This window comes from Lycorma delicatula, chromosome 3 (assembly GCF_047948215.1).
Source record: "Lycorma delicatula isolate Av1 chromosome 3, ASM4794821v1, whole genome shotgun sequence".
Taxonomy (NCBI): domain Eukaryota; kingdom Metazoa; phylum Arthropoda; class Insecta; order Hemiptera; family Fulgoridae; genus Lycorma; species Lycorma delicatula.
The window spans coordinates 48,948,787-48,964,461 of NC_134457.1; the positions used below are offsets into that span (position 1 = coordinate 48,948,787).

General features: G+C 29.0%; 1 protein-coding gene across 1 annotated transcript in view; it reads right to left on the reverse strand.

Moving 5' to 3' along the window:
- Nucleotides 1–11,647: 11,647 nt before the first annotated feature.
- The window catches only part of LOC142321125 (uncharacterized), a 37,187-nt gene continuing 33,159 nt past the window's right edge, over nt 11,648–15,675 (reverse strand). Inside the window, exon 5 of the mRNA XM_075359117.1 lies at nt 11,648–12,742. Within this exon, the coding sequence (XP_075215232.1) occupies nt 12,704–12,742 (39 nt within the window). The 3' untranslated portion in view covers nt 11,648–12,703. The remainder of the gene's footprint in view (nt 12,743–15,675) is intronic.

The window sequence follows — 15,675 nt, forward strand, 5'->3', positions numbered from 1 at the left end:
TCATCCCAACCCCGTAGGGAAAGACACCCGCCTTGTGACGCTTCCGCTCGCTCACCCATCCGTTCCTAGCCCTGATGGGCTTTAACGGGAGTCGTCTTTCGCCCTCTAACTTTTTACATCTCACAGTAATAAGTCAGGTCTCGTTGGGATGCCACCGATGTAAATGCCTCAGTAGACATTTACATCGGTGATTTTTAAATTCAGCTTTTGCCTTCGCTGTAGGCCTCGTTCGGACATCTAGAATGTCCTACATCGTTACTCATTGAACTAGCTAACCGAGTTCGCGAAAGCACGAATCCCACGCCTAGTTCACTTTTACTGAGCCACACATCAGGAACGACTGGTTGCAGGAAATTCATTTTGCATCCAATTGCTGGAATCACATTGATTTATAATATTTCCTTGAGTTATATTTTAGCCAGATTTTTTTATTATCTGATCGACATGATTTTTTTGTTATATAACTTATTTTTTTTATCTTTTTTCCAAAATTAATTTATTTTCATATTTTTTGATAAATTTTCCCAATTTTTTTATTATTTGATTGTTTTTTTATATTTAATAAACTGTTTTTTTGCCGGCCTCCGTGGCGCAGTGGTAGCGTCTCTGCCTTTCGAGATCCCTGGTTCGAATCCCGGTCAAGCATGGCATTTTTACACGCTACAAAAAATTGTCATTCATCTAATCCCTCTGAAGTAATAATACCTAACTGTATAATAGCTTTTATTAGGTCTCTAGAATGAAGGATTATAAATAATGTTTTACACTAGTTTTCTGACTAATAGTTTTGGAATTTTTCGTGAAAATACAATGAATATCAGAATTGAATCAATAAGCTTGTGTGTTTGACTAGGCTAAAGTTATCTAATATTAAGCAATGGTGACGTAAAAAAAAAGAAAAATATTATTAATCATCCTTATAAGTGTAATTTTTTGTTAAAGTATCATCAGTTTCAATTATGTGTGATATTATTGTTGCTTTATGTAATACTTTCTATAATTCCATGATTTCATATTATTATTATTTTTAAGTAAACATTAGAATATGCAGTGAAGCTTCTAAGAGAAATAATTTAATAAAAATGTTACTAATCATCTTCTTCAATCTTATTTAAGTAATAAACTGGTAGGGATACACGCAGTAGGGGACCTTCACGTTTTCGTTGAGTATATACTTAACATATATATATATATATAAATTTTGTAGTAGTAAAAATCAATTGTTTGTTATACTAGCTTGTACTTTTTATTATTGTGAGTATTATTTTTACATTTTATTTGCTACTAATACTTTTCACTTTATTACTCTGTCTACTAATAAACTAATAGTAATTAAATTAAATAAAAACGCAAAGTGTATCACTACTTCGTAATCAATGAGCCATCGAAAACGCGTCATTTTTATTTCAATAAGGAGTGGGAAATCCTTTTACTTCCTTGAACGAAGTATAGGAAGTATTGTAATCGCGAAAAATTTCAGATTTCAACGGAAATATCCATTTTGACTAATTTCGGCGTGACGTCTGTACGTTCTTTCGTATCTCGCATAACTCAAAACGATTAGCCGTAGGATGTTGAAATTTTGTTTTTAGGACTATTTAACATCTAGTTGTGAACCTCCCCTTTTGATTGCAATTAACTGAACCAGAAGTGTTCAAAAAAGTTCATAATCCCCCAAAAATTGGACTTTGGTATTTTTCTTAACTGCAGTAATAAGCACTCATTGAGAGTTTTTCAACGATATATCTTAAGTGGTACTTATTTTCATTGGTCCCAGAGTTATAGCAAAAATTATTAATTCAAATATAAAATTTTAATTAATGAAATATTTGGATCTTACAAGGGAAGGCACATCGGTTTGAATCAGATTTCATCTCCTTTTTTTTATAATTTAAGTATATTGATTTATTAATAATTATTAACCTGTGATTGTAAAAAAAACTTTTACAATAAATAATAGTTCAGTAATAACAACAAAAAAAAAAATGAAAAAAAATCAAGTTATTACTGAAAAAAATTTTTATGGTTTAAAAATGTGTAAATGTAATTTACATATGTGCATATGTAACAGATTTGGTGAAACATATTATTTAATAGTAATTGAAAATTATAATTTAGAATCGTATTATTTTTGGATTTTCTAGTTTAATTTCTGTTTATTTATTTACTTATTCTGGAATTTTTGTTTAATTTTTTCTAATTAAGTTAACTACACGGTGACTAAAAAATAGACCCTCACATATATATATTGTTTAATTTTGTACATAATATTGTTAATATAATATTTGTACATAATATTGTTTAATTTTGTACATATATACTGAGGCATACATGCCCAATCTTTTAATAAATTACAAAAAATTCTTATGTTTTAGTTCATTACTCCTCTGATATTGTTGGACAATATTCTCCTTAAATAGGAGTTGATCATCATTTTGTTCATTTGTTTTTTGTTGTCAATCATTTAATTGCTCTTTGGTTTGATATAATTCTTCTGATCTTGATTTGTGTATATGTTCTCTAGTTTTCAAATTTTCTCTCCTTTGTATTCATCATTCTCTCTTAATCTTTTTATTCTTTCCTTGATCTTAATGTTTTCTTCCTTTTTATATTTAACATCTACTCTTAATCTTTTTATTTTTTCTTTGTTTCCAACATTTTCTTCCTCTTCATATTCATCTTCTTATTGTTTTTTTTTTTAAATATATTTCTTTGTGTTATCTTTCTTTTTCCTGTATGATTGTTTCTTTTTAATTTTTGATTATTCACCAAATAATAAAATCTGAATATTTTGTACTGTAAGGTCAAAATTAACATTTGTAACTAGTGTACAGGAGCACACTAAACAGAATAGTTTAATTATTATTAACTTTTATTTATGAGATACCAGAAATCTGAAATTTTTGTTAATCAGTAACTCATATGATATGAATAATACTGATCTAATAATATGAGTAATATAGGGACTTTTACTCTATCCTAATATTTCATGTAAGATTTTTGAATTAATAATTGTATAAATATTTGATTTTAATAAAAACTAATATTTCAGCAATTGTGTAACTGTTCACTTTATTAAAGAATTGGAGGACCGTATCTCACTTTCAAATGAAGTACAGCAAAAAATGTATATATGTAATTTAATAGGCGTACAAGGAAGTCAATCATGTGGTGTCCACATCAGATTTTTTTTTTCAAGAAATAATAAGGGGTAAGAGGACCCGTCCCCTATGGACGGATCATAGGTGAACGGATCTATGGGTGGATCATTCCACCCGTCCCCTATGACCAATGAACTGGGGAAGTATTCATCTAGCCGATCACAAACTTGTGTACCATAGTGCAGGGGTGCACTATCCTGCATGAACCATTCTGGTTTTCCAGAACACAGTAAATCCAAATCAGTCAGTAATTTATTTCCAAACATTGCCAAGTAAGTTTCACTGTTAGTTAACAGTGAAACTTACTTGGCAACTCAATTCAACTTACTTGTTCAACTCAATTCTTCGGCTTATTTTGCTACTGTTGCTGGAGTAATAATAAATTGTTGAATCTTTTGGAAAATCTTCCCATCAATTTGATATTTTAAACAATTAATTTTGTATGTAAACAATATTACATTGTTGATGAAATTTTAAATAATTCTAATTAGAAACACAAACATTGCAGGAAAAAATTTTACCTGCATCCAGTTCAATGGGTACATAATATGTGCTTAAAATAATTTTCAATAGTGGCTAATTGTGAATTAATTTGCAGTCAATTTTCAAATTTAGTTATTTATCTTAATATTATGTCATATAATTATTTGTAAATAATTAATATATTCTTTAAACACATATATTTTTGATCTTATAATTTATCTTATATTAACATAATCTATGTAACTTACACTGATTATATATCCGCATTAATACACTGAATCAATGTCCAACAGTAATCGGTTAGCATATTAGTATTCCATTTCCCTTTAGCTTTCCATCATCGAAATGTCTTGGTGGAAACGTTCACTGTGTTCGTCACTTATGTCTCCGAGGTTGTCCGGGAAAAAATCCAGATGCAAGTGGAGGAAATTTATTTTCAGACATATTACATGCCATAGTTCTGTATGAAGTAAGAAGTTAATAATAATATCGTAGTAATTGTTGAATTTTTGTTTGCCGAGAAAAATTTTACAAACCTCTTTAAATGAAGCCCAAACTGCACTTTCTACATTATTTAACCTTGAATTAAATATATCATCTCTGACCAACTCTCTTATTTGATAACTTTCAAATCTCCATATATGTTCCAGCTATGTTTTTTATAATTTTTTCAAGAACGTCTTTCATCACATTATATGTCTCTTCCAAATTAATACCATAAGCGATTGGTATTGCAGGATATTTGTTACCGTTGTGTAGTAGAACCACTTTTAAATTATACTTGGACAAATCTATGAAAAGGCGCAAAGTCCTCAGATTTATGAACTTGACCTGACTGCAACATAAGCTCATCAATATATGTGCAATATAACCAAATTATTTTCATCTATAAAGTAGTGAGAAAGTTCTTTTTGTTGGCTTCAAAATCCTGAAATTTTTGTATTTTTTTGAAGTAAATTCTAAACTTGCAGTCTTGATCCTAACATTTCAGCTTAATTTTTTATAAATTTAAATCCCTAACCAAGTCATTTAATTCACCTTATGATATAAGATGTGGCTTGTTGGAAGATAATTCAAAATCAAAATCAATGTTATGTTCTTCAGTACTGCCTCATTCTTCATCACTGCTTTTGAAACATATATTCACAGGTGGCTCAGGAACTGTAATAATTTCACTGTGAGGTACAGGCATGACTGCAGATTGCAATGAAGGATATTTTACAGCATATTTAGATTTTTTAGAAATTCCAGACACATTTGTTAAACAAAAGTAACAATCAGTTACATTATCCTTCAGTTCACGCCCAAACCATAGGTACACCAAACAGCAAAGGCTTCTGCGTACCTTGCAGCCATCCTCTTAAATATACAGAACAATTTGTAGTGCATACTATATAAAGAGGCCAAGTCTTATCCTGATCACCAATTTTACAGTGAAAGTACAAATGATATACTTTTTTAATTGTGCTTAATACAAACAACACAGCTGTGTTTTCAGCTACATACTTTGACTTGCATGGACATGAATAATCTTGTCCATGAAGGCTCACTCTTCAGTATTAGATATGATATCATAATATGTGACTATGATATGATTTAATTCTTTGTCTAGTATTGTTTATTTATAGCTTACAAATTATGTTAACAAAGTAAAACAATAAAAAATGAGCTAACAAAATACAATACAGGAGCTTAAAATCATTTCTACACATTGAAAAATAAAAAAATTTGTTAATTAAAATTTAAACATTTTTCAAAAATGGTGGGTAATAGAAAGATGCTGAGTTCATATTCATTTTCAGCATAACAAAAGAGATAAAATCATGTATTCGCATTCTAGGAAAAATGTACATACATTTTTGCATATTTCAAAAATTATGTATATCAGTGTTATTTTTATATTCTAATTAGAATAAAAGTTATATTTATTGATTTATTTATGATAAAGAATTTATGGAGGTAATAATATTTTTTCCACAAGTACTTTTTGTATTTTGCTTATTTGCTTGTATGATCTATATGAGGATATTTTTAATACATAAAATAATACATAATACAACATAGTTCATAATAGTAAATTGTTATTTACCATTTTATAATTGAAACAGCCCTGGTGTAAGTGTAAGTGAGCCTTTGTAATTTAAAAATATAATTTTTTTATATTTGGAACAATTGTTTTTTGAGGGATACTTTCACACGGTAAGTGTTTTTTGTGGGTTTGAATTGCATACCATTTTGTTTTATTTGAGTGCACATGAGTATACTCAAGGTCATGTTTTCAGTAAAATATTATTAGCTACATAAGAAATAAACTTTGATAAATTGTTATTTGTGTCAGTTAGATAAAGATATACAACAATTTTGTTTATTCAGGCTTATTTACTTTACAACTTTCTTATTTCAGTTTAATTTACAAAGATTAACAGAAAATTTTCACTGTCTGAACTTTGCACATATCTTTTTCTTAAATTCTTATTTATTTACAGGTAATAATAAATCACATTTAATTGTATCTTCTCTTTTTCTAAATTATATATTCCTTAAAAAAAATCTTACTATTATTTTATTATTTTCTTTCATTTATTTTCCTTTTCAGAATAAAAATTAAAGATGGCAGAGTATAAATTAACTTACTTTAATATAAAAGGTCTTGCTGAACCTATAAGGTTTATTCTTTCATACATGGATGCTAAATTTGAAGACATAAGATTAACTGGAGAAGAATGGTTAAAATTAAAACAGAGTAAGCAGTTCTTTTTTTAATTCTTGTATTTTATAAAGTGCATCAGTATAATTATGAGAATTATAATAATGTATACTATAATTTGAAAATGATGATAGATTATCTCTAAAATTTAGGTGATATGTTGAGATATAATTTTAACGTTAAATTTTCCAGTTAACGTAGAGTAGGTAAAAATTTTATTCTCTTAATTCTTCTTTTTTTTTAATTTACTCATAGTCAGTAAAAGATTTTTTTTACATACTCCATCTCCTTAAAGGGATGTGGAGTGAATTCTCTGTTTATAATTTTTTAAATGTTTGAAAAGTTGTTTCAAATTTATTTTATTTCTATTTTTTAATTATGCTTATGAATTGTGGTAATGTATACAACCCATTGTTTTACGACGAAATATACTTGACCTGTTACCAATGAATATATTTTTATTGAGAAATTTGTGTAAGATACATATACTTGTAAATGAAAATTCAAGCTGAACACAAATTGTGACTCCTACCTCTTGTCTTTTATATGTTTTTATGTATTATTTTTATCATTTAGAATAGAGGAAAGGAATTGTCTATAATCCGTAAATTGTTAAATTGTAAACCATTACAACGTTATCTAAGCTTTTTGCAACAGCACTGGTTGGTTATCTATTTCTTCACTAAATGTAATATATTTTATGTTATTACTTTTTATACATATAAATAATTATTATATGTATTCAGTGGTAAAATAATAATATATAGTGGAAAATAATAATAATATTATCATCATTTATGTTATAGAAAGGAAATACTGAATTTTTATTATCCTTCTGTATAAAGCTCATTTTAACATAAATTTCAAAACTGCTGTCATGTATGGCTTATTCATTAGTTTTTAATAGATTATAACAGCTTTAGGGATACTGCATCAAACATTATATATAATCGCCAGAAATCTGTTTGTTGAATATCTTTTTGGTTATTCCTATTACCTTATTTACACTCCTTTTTTCAGTATAATCTTTTTTTCTTCAGAAGTAAACTTCTCTATTTGTTTATGTTTAGTTAAGTGAACAAGTTTAGTTCTGTGTAAGTCCACAGAACATATCTTTGTGTTTAGTATAAAGTAAAGCATATTACCTGATTATCTGCATTTTTTTTGCATAAGTATTGTTGCAAGATAAGGAAAAATATCTTCATTTAAATTTGCAAGAAAGTTATTTTAACCTTATAAAGTTTAATTAAAAAATAACTAAACTTTTACTTATAGAGTAAAAGATACTCTCTTAGGATACATCTCCTGATATAATCTTTTACTCTCTTATCTTTTACTTATAGAGTAATTACTCGATAAAATATTAAGCTTCTTATTTTAAAGAAACATACATTTTGATAAGCTAATATTTACGGAGATAAAAAGGATTGAAAAATAATAAGTATGGCTGCCATTTTTTAATTTGCAAAGGTATTTCATTCCTGATTTTTTTATAATTTTAAAACTTTATAACCAAGACGCTTATCAAATATTAATGTGATTCGTCTATCCGAACTTGAGATACTAATTTTTATATAAAAATAACAAAATGGCCGACAGGGGGAGAAAGAAGGAAAAATCGTCATTTTTTCAAAGGATATATTTATAAACTTTTGAGCTGACGATGGTTTCAGGGTCTGGAGAATGTGAAATGCGCAGATATTTCAAAATTTTCCGGAAGTCGAATCATATATCCATTACAATAGATAGCTTTCTTATGAAATCTACTTAAAACATTAGATTGTTCAAAAATATAATGAAATAAACTATTTTGTAATTTGGGGTGTTTTACCCATTTACAACCCCTTAAAAGTAGATAATTCATTTGGTTTGAAAAAATATATATTTTACGTAAAAATAAAAACAATAATTTATTTTTAATTATTAAAAGATCTTTTACTGATTTTAAATAAAAGTCCATTTAAATCCATCACTTCGTTTATATTAAACATCGGACCTTTAATTATTAAATATCACCTCATTATTTTCAAGTCATTTAAATATTAAATGATGCGTTATTAAAGTGTAAGCTGCCCAAACCTAGTCCTATTATAATATAATATTAAATTTAAACTTCTTTTCATATTATAATTTATTGCAAACGTGTCATTACACGTGTATTATTCGTATTTTTTTTAAAAATAAATTTTGTTTTTATAACTTAATCATTTTTAATATTATTACGTTCTATTAAATGAAATGTTTTATTGATTTACTTTTGAAATAGATAATTTAATTTTTAAATAGAGAATGTAATAATATTTTTTATTACATATTTGTTTTTTCGAAGAAGACACCACATCTCCACCCAAGTGATCCGATTTTGGCCGTTAACGAACTTGACCGAGATTCTGGGCCGATTTTTATTTAGGGAACAATTTGAAAGTGATTGACGCAAAATTACAGCAGTTATCTAGCAGCAGTTATATATGTGTATACAAGAAAGTGATATATATATACAACTTTGTGCTGATGGTGATTTTGGATCCAAAATCACCATGTTTAGCCTTTTCCTGTTTAGCCTCCGGTAACTACCGTTAAGATAATTCTTCAGAGGATGATATGTAATGAGTGTAAATGAAGTGTAGTCTTGTACATTCTCAGTTCGACCATTCTTGAGATGTGTGGTTAATTGAAACCCAACCACCAAAGAACACCGGTATCCACGATCTAGTATTCAAATCCGTGTAAAAATATCTGACTTTACTAGGACTTGGGAATGTGAAACGCGAAGATATGTCAAAATTTTCCGGAAATCGAATCATAGAACTCTACAATATGTACCTTTCTTATGAAATCTACCTAAAAAGATTACTCTTAGACTGAATATTTAATCAACAGCAATCGCTATAATTCGATTATCAACGTCATCATGGTAGCATACGTAGGTGCCGACATACAAACTGTAAAAAACCCTACTCATGGCTACAGCACTAATATTGTCATTACTCTTTTAGAAAATAGTAACCAACTAGTGAACGATACAGCTACCCCACCATGGCCCATTTAAATGAGGATGATATGTATGAAATGTAAACAATGTGTAGTCTTGTACACTCAGGCGTACCATTCCTGAGACATATCGTTAATGGATCCCCAACAACCAAAGTCCATAGGTATCCATGGTTTAGATTTTAAATCTCTATAAACACAACTAAATTTTACTAGGATTTGAACTTTAGAACCTTTTGACTTCAAAAATGAGCTGTTAAACAACTGATTTGCCACATATTAACACTAGACCCCAGCTTGGTGGGCTAAATATATATATATATATATATATATATATATAGAGAGAGAGAGAGAGAGAGAGAGAGAGAGTGCAATAATTTAAAAATCAGTTTATATTCATTATTATTTTAATACTAAGCCAAGCTTTTAAATTAGTACAGGAAACAGAAATAGAAACACATTTACGTTTGTATCTTCACACATAAATTTTTCTGAGCATTTTGCACATTCAACCTGGGCAGAACATTAGAAATAAGTGTTCAAATTTACATAAGTAGTCTGCTTATTTCAACAAGTAGTACATGTGAATTTTAATCTAATGCAGTACAGAGAAATAACAAGCTTTTTTTCTTCAGAGTAGTTTAAGCTGTCATGTCACCAAGGTAAAATCAGAAAGTTCTGCAAATTTAAGGGTGCAAAGGCATACAAATAAAAGAAGATCAAGAGTCCAGAGTAACAAAATAAGCTGCATTCTTTGCAACCTTATAGTTCCTGAAACATCTCAGGAATTAAATCTTGGAAAGATATGAAATAAGGTAAAACGAAACAGTTCTTATGGATCACTGAATACTGTCTGCCGTTCACTTGCCTAAACTTAAGAATGCTTCTGTCAAACCCACCGTTCTCAGTAAAAAATAAAAGAGAAAAAAGATACTGTTTTCACCACGCTGTTGAAATTATAAAAACATTATTATTATTATTAATGTACACTATCAGCGTAACTAAGGTTTACTGTCATAACAAAATGGCACAGGAATAGGCCTAATTGCTTGCATCTGTACAATGATGAAATAGAATAAACTGAGTTCAATTGTTTAATTATTTTAAAATCAAAGTAAAATCTTAGGAAGAATTTGATTTTGTTTTTTACAGAAAATGGATAGTAGAGGCAAAGAATTTGTAATACTTGTAACTGGTCGTGATATAATTAGTTCATAATTCTTTGATGTGTTTGACCCACATAAGGTGACTATCAAAAAATAAACCTAAAAGCTTGATATCAGGAGTGATAGCAATTTGCTCTCACAAAACAAGACAAAAGTCCATGTCTTGTCTCACTCTATTTATCATATTTCCTTGGGAGGAGCACAAAAATTAGCCCCAGGAAATATGGTGGGCATTGAAGTCTCCTACTATTAATGACTGCGATGGGATTTGTGTAAGGAGATTTGAGATTTCTAGGGCACTGAACTCAGAGTTCAATGAGAGATAGAAATTGCAGATAAATTTTAAGTGGATAGAGACCTTTACAGCAACAGCAGGAATAAGGGTGACTAGTGGAATCCTTGTAGCTGATACCTTATTCCTCATGAAAATAGCAACTCTACTGTCTACTAGACAGTCATATCTCTCACTGAAATAGCCTCTCAGTGTTACTGTATCCTGTTGTAGAAGATGTGTTTCTTAAAAGCACATAATTGGTCGTTCATGTGCGCACGCCAACACTCTAATATCCTCAATGCAGGACACCAAAGACCTCTAACGTTCCACTGAACAATTTTCATAAGTAAAGGTAGTTAAAGATAAACAATTTCAGGAAAATATATAAAAGTTAGATGTATGAGATCCGATTTTTCTTTTTCATATTGTTGATTTTAAAGAACTCTGATGCCCTGGGGTCAGGTGGTTCTTCAACCATATCCTTCAGTATACGAGGTAATGGAGAAGGAGATTTGGTAGAATGGGATGCAGCAGATGACATCCCAGAGGGGGTTGTTATGTAGGTTCCCTTAACAGGTGACTAAGTATTAGATGGCTTACTGCCATCTAAGATTACTCCTGCCCGTAGAGGTAAAACTTTGGGGACAGGAACTTTCATAGGGATCCCACTGTTGGATTCACTAACTGCAACAAAAGATTTTTTGTTCATTTTTGTCAGCTCCGAAGTGGTGCAACTTGATCAGATAACATTTGAACAAGACTTTGTAGCTCATTGCAGGATCCACATGATTGATTACCTAAATTTTTAGGAGCTTGTTTTGATGTAGCGGTGGCAAAATATACATCTGGTTCAACCAGGTTCAACGAATTATTGTCTTTTTATATTCTCTGCGTACCGCCAGAAAAGAAAGCTTCTGCTCAGTAAAGATTCTGAGAATTGCCTTTTCTTCCTTAAAGGTTGGGCAGTATGCAAGCGAACTGTAAGCAAACCACTGTAACTAGCACATTATTCATCTTCTTGGCAGTTAGTATCATTGTGGACTTTCTTAGCATATCGAGCTCAGATCTCTGTTTTCGAGTAAGATGATGTTGTAGTGAGACCATACCCTTGGCATTTAAAACATCGTCAATGGTTGGGAATGAAAGGTTGTACTCAAACTGAAAAATACAAACAATTTTTATTTTTCCCAGTGGGATTGGAAGATTGAAAATCAGTATAACAGATGTTGTTCTTCCATTCCATTCTGCCTTTTAATTATTCGCTTCACTTCTAAAACATCTTGGGCACAAAGCTCATAAAATTATTTCAATGACATCTATATCCATAAGGTCTCGGTAGAAAATTACTCCCAGACTCGTACTTAGGGTTTTGTGGCATTCTGCACTTATATTATTTATTTGCCCATATTATGGAGACATAAGATAAATCATCTCTGTTCATCATTAAATGTTTCAATCAGAATTGATTGGTCACATAATTTTTTGATGTTCTTCAGGGAATCACTTGCACCTGTTATAACTTTGTAAGGCGAGATCTTTTGGAAGGAGCCATCTTCCTGATTATTTCGGAGAACAACAAATCAAATATTTTTATTGTTCAAAAAATCTTTTCTCTATTCAAAATATCTATTTTTCTCTATGTTCAAATTTTTTTCTTAATTTTATTGAAATACTTTTTTTTTTCTTATATTTTGTGTGTTCCCACACAAACATTATAATCATATCCAGTCCAATATATATAATAAAACCTTTTTTAAATTATCCAGAATTAGCCTTGCAAAGGTCCATCTGGATAATTGGTATTCTACTGTACGAAAAATGTAACACCCTTACCACTTCATGTTCAACTTTAAAATTTTCTAATTTAACTATGTTGGTCTCTTCAATTGCCAAAGGATCTTTTGGAATATCACTATTAATATCAAGCGATTCCTCTTTCAGTCGTAGTAAATCTCTTTTTCTGTAACACAAAACAAAAAATGAATGCTACAAAGTAAATATGTTAATAATTTTTATTATAAAGATAAATTGTATCTTTATTGTAAGTGAATTAAAAATTCACTTACCACATACATTGCAGTCATAGTTCAATTATTATTATTAAGTGACTTTAATATGTGAGGTTTTGTATGGGAAAACCTAGAAAATGTTTCTTTTGCTAAATGTTATCCAAATTTAGCTTCTCACCTTAAAGATTTTTCTACAAATTGTAATCTTTTGCAATCAAATAAAATGTTAAATTGTTGTGGTAATTCACGTGATTTGGTTTTTTCTAATCTTACTGATGGAGCATTTATATTTCTTATGATGGAATTTTTAATCGTGATAAATAAAATATAATTTATCTTTAGAGATAATCTTACCTAAGATTTTGGATTCTTATCTTATATCTGATAAATACATACCAGATTACAAAAATATTTATATTTTGTAAGATTAAACATTTATTAAAGTTTGATCCTAAATAATATTTATTTATTATTATTAATTTTTTATACAACACCCCATAAGCTTGAAGCTTGTGCGTAGAACATGGGAATCAAATTTTGTAGTGTATGAAAAAATGCCATGCTGACCAGGATTTAATATTGATCATGATATAGAAATTTTTGCAGAGGAAATGCAACTGAGTCAATCCATTTGAAATGTCGTAAAAAAACATAAACTGGTTGCTTGGAAAATTCAAAAAAGAATGAAACTTACCCACTTGTTCCACCATTTTTTTTAATATTTTTTATTTAAGCACAGTACCTGTGGCAGCCATTTTTGTTTCGGTGTGCTCACGTATTTCTGTAATTGTAAAGGTTTACAGAAAAAATCATAACTACAAAAAACTACTGGTCCTGGAAAGATGAAACAAAAAGCGATTTATTCATATTTTCTTAAAGTAAAGGACTGGTTTAGTAGTTTATTTACCTATCTCTCTTCTTTCTATGAGAAAATTACCAATAACGTTGAACATGAAAAACTGTGTGAAATTTCACTTTTGGTCATTTTTTTCAAGTGGCAGGGATGGCATGCATAAACAGTTTGAATTATTTTTTTTATATGTAGGTATATGTTAGTAGTTTTGCCATTAATAACATTAATGGTGATATACTTACCCCTAAAATTTTATCTATCTAAAATTTTATCTATTTTTGAAAACTATTTTATTTTTTTTTAATTAAAATTTTGGCTTCAAATAACTCTGATGGGGCTGGTGATAAAATCTCAATTTTGCACAACTTGTTGCACTGTTTTTGTAAATGTTTATGGCAAATAAAAAGTTTCTTGAGTATTGTACTAATAACAAAGTTATAACCTCTCAAAAATCATGAAAAATCTGTTAAAAGCCAATATCATTTTGACTAAATAAGTGCTCCAAGGGGGTTTCTTGTCTTCTTTGCAGTTTACAATTTTTTATATTTAGCCCCTATATTGTTGAAGTTGATGTTTTCAATATCTTTAAAATAGTTTTTTTTTTAATTATTAATGATACGTCTAATTTATTAACTTAACCAATACCAGTATCCAAACTCAATTTTAATTCAAAAATTTTAGCAAAACTTACCAAAACTAAATTTCAATAAGTAGCCTACATCTTTTTTCAAGAATTCATTTTTATTTTTGTATTGGTTCATTTTTGTAAACACTATCGAAGAAAAAATAAATTGTAGCAAAAATTTAATTGTTCTTCAATGAAATAGCGTTTTTGTAGCAATGAAAGTTTTATTTATTGTGGTACCGTATATATTTTAAATTTGAATGCTGATGGCCTTTGATCCATACTGAATGTTTTCAGTTTTGATTGAGTTGATACACCCAAAATGCTACAAGCAGCACCTGTATGGACAACAGAGCTGTCTATACAGGTGACTGAATTTTGAAATTTTAACTCTTTTTGAAGACATTTACAAAAATTAGTGACAAGATCTGAATTAACAAATAAAAAATTGTTTTTACATTAAATTTACAAATTTTAATGAGTTCTTTTGGTACTGTACCATACACTGTTTTACGACACTCTTCATTCATATAAATTTCTACAGAGTATTCTTTTATGCAAAATTACTAGAAAATAATGTAAAAATTTAACTGATTTAAAATTTGCAAATATAATATTATTAAGTAAAACTTATTTAAAAACACTTCTGAACACAGGATGAAATTTGTGACACTCTATAAAGATGTGAGCAGGTCCTGACTACTGTCAGACTGACCAGTCTGTAACTGCAAACCTAAAAGATGCAATAAGCATAAATGAGCATGTTGCAACAATATTAATATTCCTGACAACTGGAAATAACTTCAAGCGCCTGTTATAACATGAACACTGCAGTTGAATGGCTCAAACAAGTCTAGTTCAACTATAGTAATTAGTATAAAAATATTGAAGTGCCAAGAAGACAAGAAACCCCATTGGAGCACCACTTTTTTGACTCAAAACAGTATTGCTTTTAACAGGTTTTTCATGATTTTTGACAGGTTATAACTTCTTTATTAGTACAATAAGAAACTATTAAACTGTACTAGCACAAGAAACTTTTTTATTTGCCATAAACATCTACAAAAACACTAAGTTGTACAAATTTGAGAATTTTATCATCAGCCTTATCAGAGTTACTTGATGCCAAAATATGAATTTAAAAAAAAAATTAGTTTTCAAAAATTCATAAAAATTTAGGGTTAAGTATCACCATTAATATTATTTATGGTAAACTACTAACATATACCTATATATAAAAAAAAATAATTCATACTGTGTAAGCCATCCACGCCTCTTGAAAAAAATTACCAAAAGTGAAATTTCACAGTTTTTCATATTCAGCTTTATTTGTAGGTAATTCTCTCATAGAAAGAAATGAGATAGATAAAAAAATTAACTAGACCAATCTTTTACCTTGAGGAAAT